Source organism: Palaemon carinicauda, chromosome 21, assembly GCF_036898095.1.
Source record: "Palaemon carinicauda isolate YSFRI2023 chromosome 21, ASM3689809v2, whole genome shotgun sequence".
Classification (NCBI taxonomy): Eukaryota; Metazoa; Arthropoda; class Malacostraca; order Decapoda; family Palaemonidae; genus Palaemon; species Palaemon carinicauda.
Genome location: NC_090745.1, coordinates 100,268,542 through 100,281,184, shown reverse-complemented (window position 1 = coordinate 100,281,184; position 12,643 = coordinate 100,268,542). Strand labels below are relative to the sequence as shown.

The 12,643-nt window shown below is 45.8% G+C and overlaps 1 protein-coding gene across 3 annotated transcripts in view; it reads left to right on the top strand.

Moving 5' to 3' along the window:
* LOC137614724 (uncharacterized) overlaps positions 1–12,643 on the top strand; it is a 115,785-nt gene that overhangs the window by 87,087 nt on the left and 16,055 nt on the right. For all 3 annotated transcript variants that reach the window (XR_011039139.1, XR_011039138.1, XM_068344398.1), the window contains one exon: positions 6,024–6,093. Coding sequence is in view for 1 of the 3 variants with exons in the window: in XM_068344398.1 (XP_068200499.1) it covers positions 6,024–6,048 (25 nt within the window). In the remaining 2 variants the exon portion in view is untranslated. The remainder of the gene's footprint in view (positions 1–6,023; positions 6,094–12,643) is intronic.

The following is a 12,643-nucleotide window of genomic DNA, read 5'->3' as shown; positions in this document are numbered from 1 at the left end:
CTCTCTTCCCAGGGTCCTCTCCTCCCTCCGATCCTAGGAGTTCGGGAGATCCCGCACAAGAGGGTCCTTGTGGCAAGGGGAGACGGTCATCCCCTCGCAAAAGACCTCTGGAGGAGATTAGGCATGAACCTCAGGGTAGCCCACTGCAGTTCAAGACACCACAGGCCAGGCCAAAGGGGAAAAGGAAAAGCATTTGTCCTTTGCCCCCCAAGGAGGATAGGGTTACTTCCTATGGACACTCCTTCCGTCCTTTATCGGTCGAGATAGTGTCTAAGTAGGCACGACCTGCGACCGGACGGGACTCGCCCCGTACGGCAACGGACTTACATTCCACCTGTAAGCCAACGGAGTCCTCTAGCCCCTTGGGGACAGAGGACCTCCGGCCTTGTGGGAGGGAACCGAAGGATTTGTTCACCATCCCCAAATCCTCGGCCAGGCTTCCTTCCTCACTGCCTCCCAGGCAGCCGGAAGCGAGCACAACCTCAGCAGTCTACCTATCCCCAGTCTATCCAGTTGACGACTTCGACTCACTCCGGGCTCCTATGGACGAGAGCTCGGACGTGGAAGGGCAGAGCGATCTCGAGGACGACGGTCTGTCAGCAGCCGCTAGCCCTAAGCTTACAGAGGATGAGAGGAAGGAGTCGGAACACGCCTTCTGGCAGGTCCTAGCCTCATCCGTTCCATCAATGGGCTTCCAGATCCATCGGCAGCCCCTCTAGATGGAAAAGAAACGGTCCTCAACCAGTTCTACGGCACTCAGAAGCCTAATAGGACCAGTGCAGCTTTGCCCTGGTCAAAGGGATTGAAGAGTGCCAAACAGAAGGCAGTGTCCCAGGCAAACGGGTCCACCTCTTCTCTCCGCTCCAACTCGCCCTCCAAGCTCCTACCTCCTCCGTATGTGTTTCAGAGGAGGTACGAGATCCTCGGGGAATCTCTTCCAACGTTGCCTCTCGACCACTCTATAGAGGCACTCTTGAAGGCCACCCCCTTCGAGAAACTTACGGGACTTCGTCTCCTTTTCGGCCTCTGAAATCCTAAACCAGGAGAAGGCGGTGAAGTACGCCATGTAGGGTACTTCGTGGCTAGATTTCTGGTTAGGATCCTTAAGACAAATGATGCGGTCTAAGGCCCTGTCTTGGGAGTCCTCCAGGAAGTCTTTGGAGACTTTCCTATTGTCTGGCACTCGGGCCATAGAGTTCCTCTCCCATCAGGTAGTGAACCTTTGGGCCAACACTATCCTGAAGAGGAGAGATGCCGTCATAGGCAAGTTCCATAGACAGCTCCCTCAGGCCGAAGTAGCGAGACTGAGAAATGCTCCTTTCGAGGGCAATTCTTTGTTCCATCTCGAGGATGTCGAGCGGGTGGCAGAGAGGTGGAGGAAGTCCAGTCAGGACTCCCTCATCCAAAAGGTCGTAACGGCTAGACCTTACCCCTCTCAGCCACAGCGGAAAGCACAGCAAAACCCGCTGCCGAAAACAGCAGGGTAAAATGGGTGCAAAGCAGGCCTTTCACAGCAAAAAGTCCTTTTATGGAGGAAAGGGTAAGAAGGGATCTGGCCGAGGCCAGTCTCAATAAGACAGGCAATCCTCCCATTTGCCCACCTGTGGCGGGATGCCTGCAAAGCCGCTGGCAGAGGTGGCTTCACCACGGGGCCGAACCCTGTACGGTCGAGGTGATTCCTTCAGGGTATCGTATCCCGTTCACACTCTCTCTCCCTCCACTGACTCGAGTGCCAATTCCATCGAACTCCTGTGCGAAGGGATCCGCACAGGAGGTCCTCGACGGGTCCCCAGGCTTCTACAGTCGACTCTTTCTTTTGAAAAAGGCGTCTGGAGGCTGGAGACCAGTCATCGACCTCTCGGCCCTGAACAGGTTTGTCGAACAGACACCTTTCAGGATGGAGACGGCCGACACAGTCAGACAAGCGATAAGACCCCAGGACTTCATGTGCACTCTAGATCTGAAGGATGCATACTTCCGGATCCCAATTCACCCGTCTTCCAGGAAGTATCTGAGATTCATGTTCAGTCGTAAGCATTACCAGTTCAGGGTAGTTTCGGTCTTTCCACAGCACCCTAGGTATTCACGAGAGTATTCGCCCTAGTATCATCTTGGGCTCACAGAGTCTGCATCCTTCTCCTAAGATACTTGGACGACTGGCTGATTCTGGCAGACTCGGAGACGGCCCTTCTCCGCCACCGAGACGAGCTTCTAAGGTTTTGCCAGGATCTGGGGATCTCAACTGCTCCCCTCTCAAGAACTGGTATACATTGGCATGCAATTAAACACCCTAAGGCACAAAGCATTTCCATCAGATGAAAGGATCCAGAGACTGAGGGAGATAGCACAGGTTTTCCTCAGTCGGGAAGAGCTCCCGGCGCAGTATTGGCTTCGCCTTCTCGGTCACCTCTTCCGTGACCCTACTGGTCCCAACAGTCGCCTCAGGATGAGATCCCTCCAGTGGCGACTAAAATCCCAGAGAAACCAACACTCCGATTCCCGGGATCACCTAGTCCGCATAGGGCTAGAGGAACAGTCGGACCTCAAGTGGTGGCTGGCGGAACCGAACCTCTGTAAAGGGGGACGATCTTCTCGTCTCTCCCCCGGAATTGATGCTTTTTTCGGATGCATCAAAAGGAGGGTGGGGGGCTCACGTGCTGCACCATTACATCTCCGGCCAATGGTCCGAATCAGAAAGGTACTAGCACATAAATCTCTTGGAGATAGGGCAGCCTTTCTGGCCCTCAAAAAGTTCCACCAGGTCCTGGCGAGGCACTCCATGGTGTTGGTGAGCGACAACACCACGGTAGTAGCTTATCTATGCAAACAGGGCGATACCTTTTCGCAGCTGCTGTGCCATCTTGCAGTAGATGGGCAGAGGACAACTCTGCGACTCTATCAGCTCGCTTCATTCTGGGCAAGCGGAATGTGCTAGCAGACAAGCTGAGCAGAGCGACTCAGATTGTTGGCACCGAGTGGTCTTTGAATCCTCTGATAGCCAACAAAGTCCTGACTTTGTGGGGTTCCCCGACTGTGGATCTGTTCGCAACGGCCCTGAATTTCAGGCTCCCGTTGTACTGCTCCCCAGTCCTGGAACCCCAAACTCTTGGCAAGATGCTTTCCAACAATGGTGGATAAACCTGGACGCTTATGCATTTCCCCCGTTCTGTCTGATGAGAGAAAAGTCCTCAACAGGTACGAGCAAGCAACAACTTGCAAATGACCCTCATAGCTCTGCTATGGCATCACGCAGAATGGTTCCTGGACCTTCTGCATCTCCTCATGGAGATCCCGAGGGAGCTTCCTCCACAACAAGACCTCCTCAAACAACCACATGCCAACATCTTCCACAAAGCTGTAGCTACGCTTTGACTTCACGCCTGGAGACTATCCAGCACCTCCTCACACATAGAGGCTTTTTGCAACCGGTTGCGAAAAGAATGGCTGGACACCTGAGGAGATCCACAGAGGCAGTCTACCAGGCGAAGTGGTCAGTTTTCTGTGGTTGGTGTCGTGGAAGGGGTATCTCTCCCCTCGATGCCTCTGTTCCAACTATAGCGGAGTTTCTTGTATACCTTCGGGAAGAAATGCTTCTCTCGGTCTCGGCAGTCAAAGGCTACCGCTCAGCCTTGAGTCTCGCCTTTAGACTGGAAGGAGTCGATATTTCCTCCTCGGAACTTTCTTTGCTCATACGCAGTTACGAGCTTACTTGTCCCCAGGCAGAGTAAGACCTCCTCCTTGGAACGTGGTTCGGGTCGTCAGGTCTCTGAAGGGCTTCCCCTATGAACCACTACGCCTGGCCTCCGATCGCCACCTCACGTGGAAGACGGTGTTCCTGCTCGCTCTGGCTTCGGCCAAGAGAGTTGGCGAACTTCATGGTCTATCTGCTGTTGTCTCCCACTCTAGGAGATGGGGGGAAGTAATCTTCAACTACGTCCCTGAGTTTGTAGCTAAGACTCAAAATCCGGGTGTGCCGGACTCCAGGTTCGGCCCATTTCGGATAGAGAGTTTTTTTCTCTAAGCGAAGATCCAGACCAACTGTTACTATGTCCAGTAAGGAGTCTGAGGTGTTACTTAAGAAGAACAGCAAAAGCTCGCCCCCGTGTACGAGCACTTTTTGTCAGCACGGGGAAGGTCAAGAGGAGGGTCACGAGGAATACTATTTCCTCCTGGATAAGGAAAGTAATCGAATACGCTCTATACCCAGATCCTCCTCTGTCCAACGACCCAGAGCTCATGACGTCAGAGGCATTGCAACGTCTCTGGCGTTCAAGAAGAAATTTTATGTGGTACAGGTATTGCAAGCGGGCGTGTGGAAGCGCCAGACGACCTTCACAGCCCACTACCTGAAAGACGTAACCCACAGGAGCATGGAAACCTTCTCCGTTGGTCCTGTGGTGACCGCACAACAAGTGATCTAATGCCTCAGGCTCCTTGATGGACAAGTAGCAGAGGGTTGAGGGCTGAGGTTACCCGGGTTAGTCTGGGGTGAATGAAAAGAATGTCTGGCTCCCTTCTTTCTTTCTCCTTCTCCCCCCCTGGGGAAACAGCTCCGCAAGACCGAAGCATAGCTGACCTCACCCCTCTGCAGGTAAGATTCATTTCCCTTGTGCATCCTGAGTATGAATAAATACTTTTTTACGTCACCAATACCTCATGAGGGAGGGTTTTGGATATGTCTTAGAACTCATCCTTATCCTCGAGTTCCTACGTAAAGACAAGCCACGAGTCTCTCTCACACAAGCTTCTGCAGGCCGCTATCAATGAGTTACCTTGTAACTACTTTGATTTTAGCGAGGATAGGGTTCCTACTAATTAGATCAAAGATCAATTAGAAGGAACCCCGGGTCATGACCAAAGCTAGTTGGTAGAACTTCCTCCCTTCTAAGAGTAAGTCACCCTATAAATAGCGGAAGGTTTGTATCTGTGTCGGAACATAACAAATTTGGAAATAATTTGTATTTTTCCTAACATACAAACCTGGAGCTATTTATACAAATTGGGCCACCACCCTGTCCCCCTAGAAGTCCTGCCAGAAAGCAAAAGTGGTTACTCAACCGACAGGTGTTAGTGAGCGGGGTAGCTAGTCTACCCCAACCCCCTCCCGCTAACTAGCGGATGGGGTAATTATCCCTCGCTAAAATTGTCTTGGCTGGTTTTCAGCGTTGCCGAAAGTAATACCCTATAAATAGCTCCAGGTTTGTATGTTAGGAAAAATACAAATTATTTCCAAATTTGTTATATTTTTCCTATCTATATGTTTTGTTTTTAACATTTGGTGCCCATTCAGTCAGATCACTTTTTGGGCATTTTCACCAACAATCATAGCTTCCACTCAACAGGTTTTGCCTGTTCACGCCACAGTGTACAAAATAATCTTGAAAAGTATTCTAATTATTTTTTGTTAATTTCCTTTTGTCAGTGGGTTATTTTTCCCTGTTGGAGCCCTCAGGCTTACAGCATCCTGTTCTTCCAGCTGTGGTTATAGCTTAGCTAGTAATAATAATAATAATAGCATAGCCAGATGGATGCCAGATCATCTGGGAACAGCAGCTCTTGGTGATCCTTATGTAGCTTCATCCATTGCTATATTAAACAATGAAGGGTTTAGTGTTGATCTTTTGACATTAACATTTATCTCAAAATATTCTTCACTCTAGACCTTGTGTAATGATGCTGTACCAGAAGTTGTAAAATTAATCTTTGCGGTTCTGGCTCTGCTTACTTAGACAGTTATAATGTCATTGCTAGTCATTTTATTTGGTAAGATATACTAACATATGCAGTAACCTCTCACATTTTCCTAGTGCTCCTTCTGTTGTTAATTCATTACAAAGATTACATATATGTGAAATGTATCTGCTTTTATGGCATGAACCCAAACTTGTAATTGTTAATAATGACTCTCTCTCAAACTCAGTTCATGTTGGGATTTCCTTTTATTTTATTTTCAAAAAAGTAAAGCATTACATTTCAGAAAATTTGTTTAAGGAATTTTTCATTTCAATTTTTTTCTCTTTCAGGTGTTCTACAGTTGAATATTCTTAAAGCAAGATTCTTCGCGATCTCTTCATCAACGGATATTAAACTAATGTATGGTTCCAATAAGGATTTTTATACGATACATACAGAACATTCAAGCAAATTTCTGTGTATTTTATATATTTGATTACAAAGTAAATGTTTGTCCATAGAATTTGTGCATTGTTAATAACATGAAGTAGAAAATGAAATTAAATGTAGATAGATATACTTTTTTTCTACAAGAATACGCACCTTCATCCTTTCAGCGAACTTGGATACAGATTTTAAATCAACGAGGTGGCGGTAGTTAGCTGGAGGGTGGCAGGTAAGCCGTGCTCACCTGACAGGCCACTGAGCTCCCACTTTGTTTTCAGCTGCTGGATAGTATTGACATACTTCCAATGTCCTGTTTTAATCATTTGCTCTTTCCTTTGTTAAATGTGTTTGCAGATGTAGTGTGTAAAGAATGTTTTGAAGCAAAGATGATTTGCAGTAATTTCCCTTATAATCGATGCTGCATGACACATTTCTGTGTAAACCTGCTGATATCTGCATTATTGTTTCTGTTTGATAGCTTTTCTATTTGCTGTTTACTTTCTCACTAGCGTGGCTCTTTGTCGACAACAATAATGTAATCCTAAGGAGGTCAGGATTCCTTAAATATTGATGTGCTTCATTGTAGGATGAAGCTTTTGGTGCCACAGTGCAGTGTGTGAAAAGGAGGGACCTTCAGTTTTCCTGATCCTGGAAAAGACACACAAGATGTATCACCTGGTTATGATGTCTTTAGAGTACTTGTGGTTATTTCCCTTGTTAATGTGTTATAGGCTTTTACAACCCAGGTTCCTCCTCTGCCTCATTTTTAGTGAATAGCTTTGCTGCTACTTCTAAAGAACAACAAGTAATAGTAGTCATCTGAGAAGACAGATCTATGGGGTTCGTGCACTCCTACCTCTGCCTCTGTAAGAAAAAGTGTGGTACCTAGATCGTCTGTTTTTGAGCGATTGCCAAGTGTTCTCCCATAGCGAGAAGAAACATCGGTACACAGCATTAGGGAGGCATCTGGATACTCATTAAGGGTGTTCACACAGCTTTTACGTGTGCTTGGTGTGTACCAAGAGAAGAAAGTGCTGAGAGTTGCCCCATAGCAGAAAGAAACATTGGTATGCACAGCTCTTGTACGAAGCTGAGCGTTAACATTGCCAGTGGGGATAAAGGGCACCACCCTGCTTTCTCCTTTCATGGACAATTTCTCTCTTTTATATTGGAGAGGGAAGTAGTGTGACGAGAAATTTCCCTTGACCGAGATAAACATCAGTATAGTACTACACGATCAAAACGTATGCTCATTCTTTGGGTGACCATTACTTTAGTCACACCAAGTAACTGGTATACTTGTCTCCTGTCTTCTGTCCCTGCACTGAATCTTCCAACATGCTGGAATCATTCAATGCTAGACATTTTCACGTGCCAGGACTGTTCCACGTCCTAGATCATCTCACACTCAAGACAGTGACTGCCCCAAGAGATTTTACCAGACGCCAAGATCTTTTAACTTGTTAGTGCGATAGGGATTGAAACGTGATTTCACAGGTCCAATCTTGGCACTAGTACAAGCACTGAGATGCCACGTCGTGCTTGCATGGTTGTCAGCAAAAGGTCTCCTTCAACCAAGGATTGGTACTCGAGTTATGCTGCTATGCGTTACATGGTGCCACTCCCCCGTCCACTCTCCAAAGGCTAAGAGTCCCCCTTAACCTTGGAGACCATGAGAGCCATGTGGAGACCAGCCAATGCTTCTGCATCCCTTCCCAATAGGGGACTGCCCTACTACATTTGCCGACTGTGTTATTGGAGGGAAAGTTTCTTCAAAGAGTGTTGGAAGATTCATTGAACCTACAGCACCCATTGCCAACGAAGGCAGAGATTTTCAAGGCTTAGTTTATGGTTACCAAAATTTTGGCACTCATTCCTGAGTTGTTGGTAAATGTATCTCTGAAGCGATACGAGTTGGTAGCAGCACTTGCCTTACCTTCTGGTTTTGTTTGAACAATTACGGTATGTTCTCCCCTGATAGCTGCGTGATGAGCCTCATCGCAGGAAATATTCACATTAGGGGAATTTGTTATCTACAAACATATTTGAGAGTGATGAGACACCCAACTAAATATTCTATTCATCTTGGTCACATGATTCCTAGATAAAACGCACCTGCTTTTCGACCATCTGGTAATGCATGCAGTGTAGCAACTTGGCAAGCTTTCGAGAGTGTTTTGTAAAGCACCCATTAGCATGGATGAAAGGTAATGTTTCAGTTTGTGACCTATGTCAAATAAAAAGCTTGTTTCACAGACCCTTAGTTAGCAGGTGCCTTCATGTGAAGTTAACAAAACAGTAAAGTTGTTTGCAAGGTTCATCTGGGCAGGAGAACTATTTGAGCAGAAGCTCTGTCAACAGAGTCAATGTAGGGGTCGATTAAGATTCTTATTCTTAGGTAGTATGCTCTCCAGTCCCAATCTGTCTGCAGTATTCAAGTACCCCTTCAAACATCCTTGGGAATGTTAGACTTTTTCTTTTCTTTTCCCATTTTCCCATTTCACCAATTATTCAACGGTCTGTTGACGACATGGAGGCTTGGCATAACCCTGATTGTTCCCAAACAGCCACACTCCAAATGGTATTCAGATCTGCAGTTCTCTATCTTTCATCATTTGAGAAGCTCCTCAATCTTCACATTGAAATATACCACTCGGCCCTCGATAAAAGTTTGATATTAGGACTTTGGTCTAGACTCTTCTTTGTGTGAATTGACAAGACTCGTGTGGAGTTCTGAAGAACTATAGCCACATGCAACGTATCATGATTTTGCAGGTCGGTAAAGCAATTCTTCTTGAGCCCTTGTGGACGGCTGATAAAACTTTTATTCACAAGACTGTCCTTTACTAGCCTAGCTCTGATGAAGCAAGTAGAAAACTGCTTGACTTTACCCGAGTTTGTTATTCTGAAGTATAGAAGATCTCTATCACCTTGGTTCAGATGTTGTAGCTACATCTTACCGCCCAACTGTTGATGACTTAGTCCTCCTTCATTTTTTCCTTACAATAAGCAACCAGTGGGGACCAGGATGGCTTATGTTCCTGTCTCGGGAGAACATTAAGACTTACTAGAGCAACAAAAAGAACAAGAAAAGGGCTGAGAACAAGTTTCTTTCTGGAATAAGACTTTTTCCTGCAGGGGAGGAGATGAAAGGAATCGGGAATAATGTGTCAGGTGCTCAATTTTTAAAGACAAGTCTAGTAATGACAGAACTTTCTCTTCTCTATAATTATGGGAGTATACCCACAGGTCCCTGGATACCAGTTAGTTGCTCAACAGATCATATTTAGCTCCTTCACAAGACAAGAAAAATCTCTTGATTGTGATCAGAACATAAATCTAGAATGAGAGGTAAGATTTACTGTTCCATCTACTTCTTTCTTCCTGCTTGATCTAGCAAATTTTTTAAAGTTTTACGTCGAGTCTCGCTCCCATCATACCAGACGAGGGTGAGGGTGGTGCAATGTATGCAAACGCATTTGTCATAATAACCATACATTTAGCCTCCTCGCTAGTACAATGACAACATTTTGCTTAGCATTTGCATGGTGGCAGATCGATCCCAGTTATGGGCCATGATTTTAGTTGTTTTATGGGGAGTCAACTGCTGTGCTTGGGTACCAGAGGGGGCTTTGGGCTTGCCCGTCTGACATTCTGGTAAACATCTATTCTGATGAAACGAACTGAAACCAAACGCCTGTAACATATTCTTCACATGGATATAGGGTCTTCCTTGACTGTCTACCATTCCCTGGTAGTTACCTAGCCTAAAACCTGACAGGAGTCATCACTTTTGCTTCGGTACAGGACCAAAGGGCTTTGACTTCTGGGGAAGTAAACCAGCCATTTTAGTCATAGGGACTTTACCCTCCTACTAACTATGACCATGTTGTTAAGTTTTAACAATTGTATCCAATTTTACTTAAAGCATACTCCTATTAAGAGACACTAGTTTGTAATTAGGAAAAAATATACATTTTAAAATTTTGTGATATGCAGTAGGAACATCAAGAAAATTACAGTGCATGCAGACCTGAAGCTGTACCAGATAGAAAATTGTTTTCACCAAGTATTTAACCTTTAGTGTAAACATACTCGCCCCAACATACAAACCTTTTACATGTGGAGTGAGTAAGAAAAAGAATGACAGTATGATAAAATACCTGTTGATAGTGGACATAAACTTATTACCTTTTTTTTTTTTTTGTAAACTTTTTCACCCCAACTTACAAGCTTTTTATACGCAGTGAGAGTAAGCAAAAGAATTAGTGTGATAAAAGTGGGGTTGCTAGTGGACATTTAGTAGTTTAGATAATGGACAACTTAGAAGTCCATGTTATATATGAGGCAATAATGAAAGTATATTAGGAATTCTTCATAAATTTTATGTACAAATTCCTTAAACTTTATATCGATAAGTAAAGAATTACTGATCTTGAGAGATTATTGACATTTATCATTATTATTCAGTGATGGTGAATAATTTTATTTCTTTCAAGAATGTTTGTTTATTGCTAGAACATAATTGACCTTTACATCCATCATTTTATCGAGAGACGTACAATAAATTTTTAAAACTGTATGACAACAAATAGGCTAACCTCCAAAATAATGAAACTAAAGGTAATGGAAGTAGAGGGCTTACTGTATTCATATTTAATTCAGTAGTTTGTCTAAATGAAGTTATAAGTTTTAGATGTATGTTTTATCATCTTGAAAAATATAAAGGATCCCTATTATAACAAGAAAATAATAATTAGAAACTATCATTAAGAGCAAATTAATGGCATGATTGAATTTGTATCCTTTAGGAAAATATCACAAACTATTTGTACCTACACTAAATACAAACCCTCATTCTTTACTATAGGAGATATTCTAGCGCAAGCTGGAAAATACGGCAGAAAACCTTAACAAGGTCGTTAACGACCGGGCCGGTAGTTATCCCCCTGATAGGGGTGGGGGACTGCCGGCCGGTAGCTACAGAGTACCTTCAATCGAATTCTAGCCGTTGCAGTGGTAACACCTCTGCTCCCGGTTTTGTTTGACTGGCAGACTAGCCTTTCTTTAATTTTTTTTTTCATTAACTTTTTCTTTTACTCTTTAAATTGGATGTAATGTCCTCTAATATGAGAAAGTGTCCCGGGATTCCCCCGAAATCTTGTGGCACATTTATGTCACCACCGGAGTTGGACCCTCATTCCCTACGCCCTTCATGCAGAGGTCATAGGTGTGCAGAAGGCTCCCCCTGCCAAGTATGTAAGGAATGGTTGCTTACGCAGTGGGATAAGTTCATGAAGAGGAAGAAGTAATCCAAGAAGGATTCATTACCTCCAGGTTCGCCGTCGAAAGGTAAGGAGTCTCGGGCCTCTTCCTTCAGCCTCTCGATCTCTTCCTTCAGACTCTTCTTTGCCTCCTTCCTCCGGGGGGAAGTCAAGGAAAGCGGCACCATTGACTTAACACCCATTCCCCGGGGTAGGAGTGTCAAGCCCCCCCCCCCACTAGTGGGATAGTTTCTTCCGTCATCGAAAATAATTCTATTACCGCTTCTCTTCCAGATAACGTGCGAACGGTATGGCCTGCCCTTGGACTTCCTGGTTCTCCTTTGGTTGGGGTGTGGAACCAGTTCCTCGCAGGCACAGTTTTACCTCGGGTCCCTTCTGTTTTGGAACCCTTGGGAGTTCCAGACCTCGCCGATATCCCGTCGGCTCAATCAGCGGCCGCTGAAGTGTCAGCGGAGGTAATAACGTCAGCTCCTGCGGAGCTTACTAAGCCCTTCGCTTGCGTTACTACGAAGCAACGTCGCAAGCGTGATCATCACGATACCTCCTCCTCCTCCTCCTCGTCCTCCTCGTCTTTGTCCTTAGAGGATAGGAGAGAGAGAGAGAAGAGGAAAAGGAGAGCTCGCTCTCCTTCGCCAAGACGTTCTCGTCGGAGAGAGAGGCGACATAGGAAGAGACGTCATCGTTCTCGTTCTATCTCGTCACGAAATGTCTCGCCGAGAAGTGATAAGCGCTCTCGTCACAAACATAAGAGGAATGCTTCCTCGCGCTATCGCTCTGCTTCGCGATCGTCTTCCTCTCGCGGGGAATCATCTAGGCGCTATAAGAAGAAGAGCTCTACAAGACGTTCGCGCTCTTCTTCACGAGAGAGTTCTCTCAAGCACAATAAGCGCTCCCGTCGGGGCGAGGTTAAATCTGATCGTGCCCAGAGCGCAACCAAGCAAAGAGAACACTGAGCGTGATTCCCCTCCACATCTATTCACGAGGAGCTCAGTTCGCACTGGGGAAGCAAGAGGGAACACTTCTCGCCGTCGCTTAGTATCATCAGAGACAGAGAACTCCCGTGCGTCAAACTTCCGAGCGCGCAAGTCTCCGGACATATCCGCGCGAGGTTATTCACCGCGCCCTCGCCTTTTAGACAGAACAGCACCCATTCCCGTACTTTCTAATGAATTACGAAATATGGGCTTCGCGAGAACCTCGGAAGAAGAGACAGGGGTTCAGCCCTTCTCCTCTTCGGC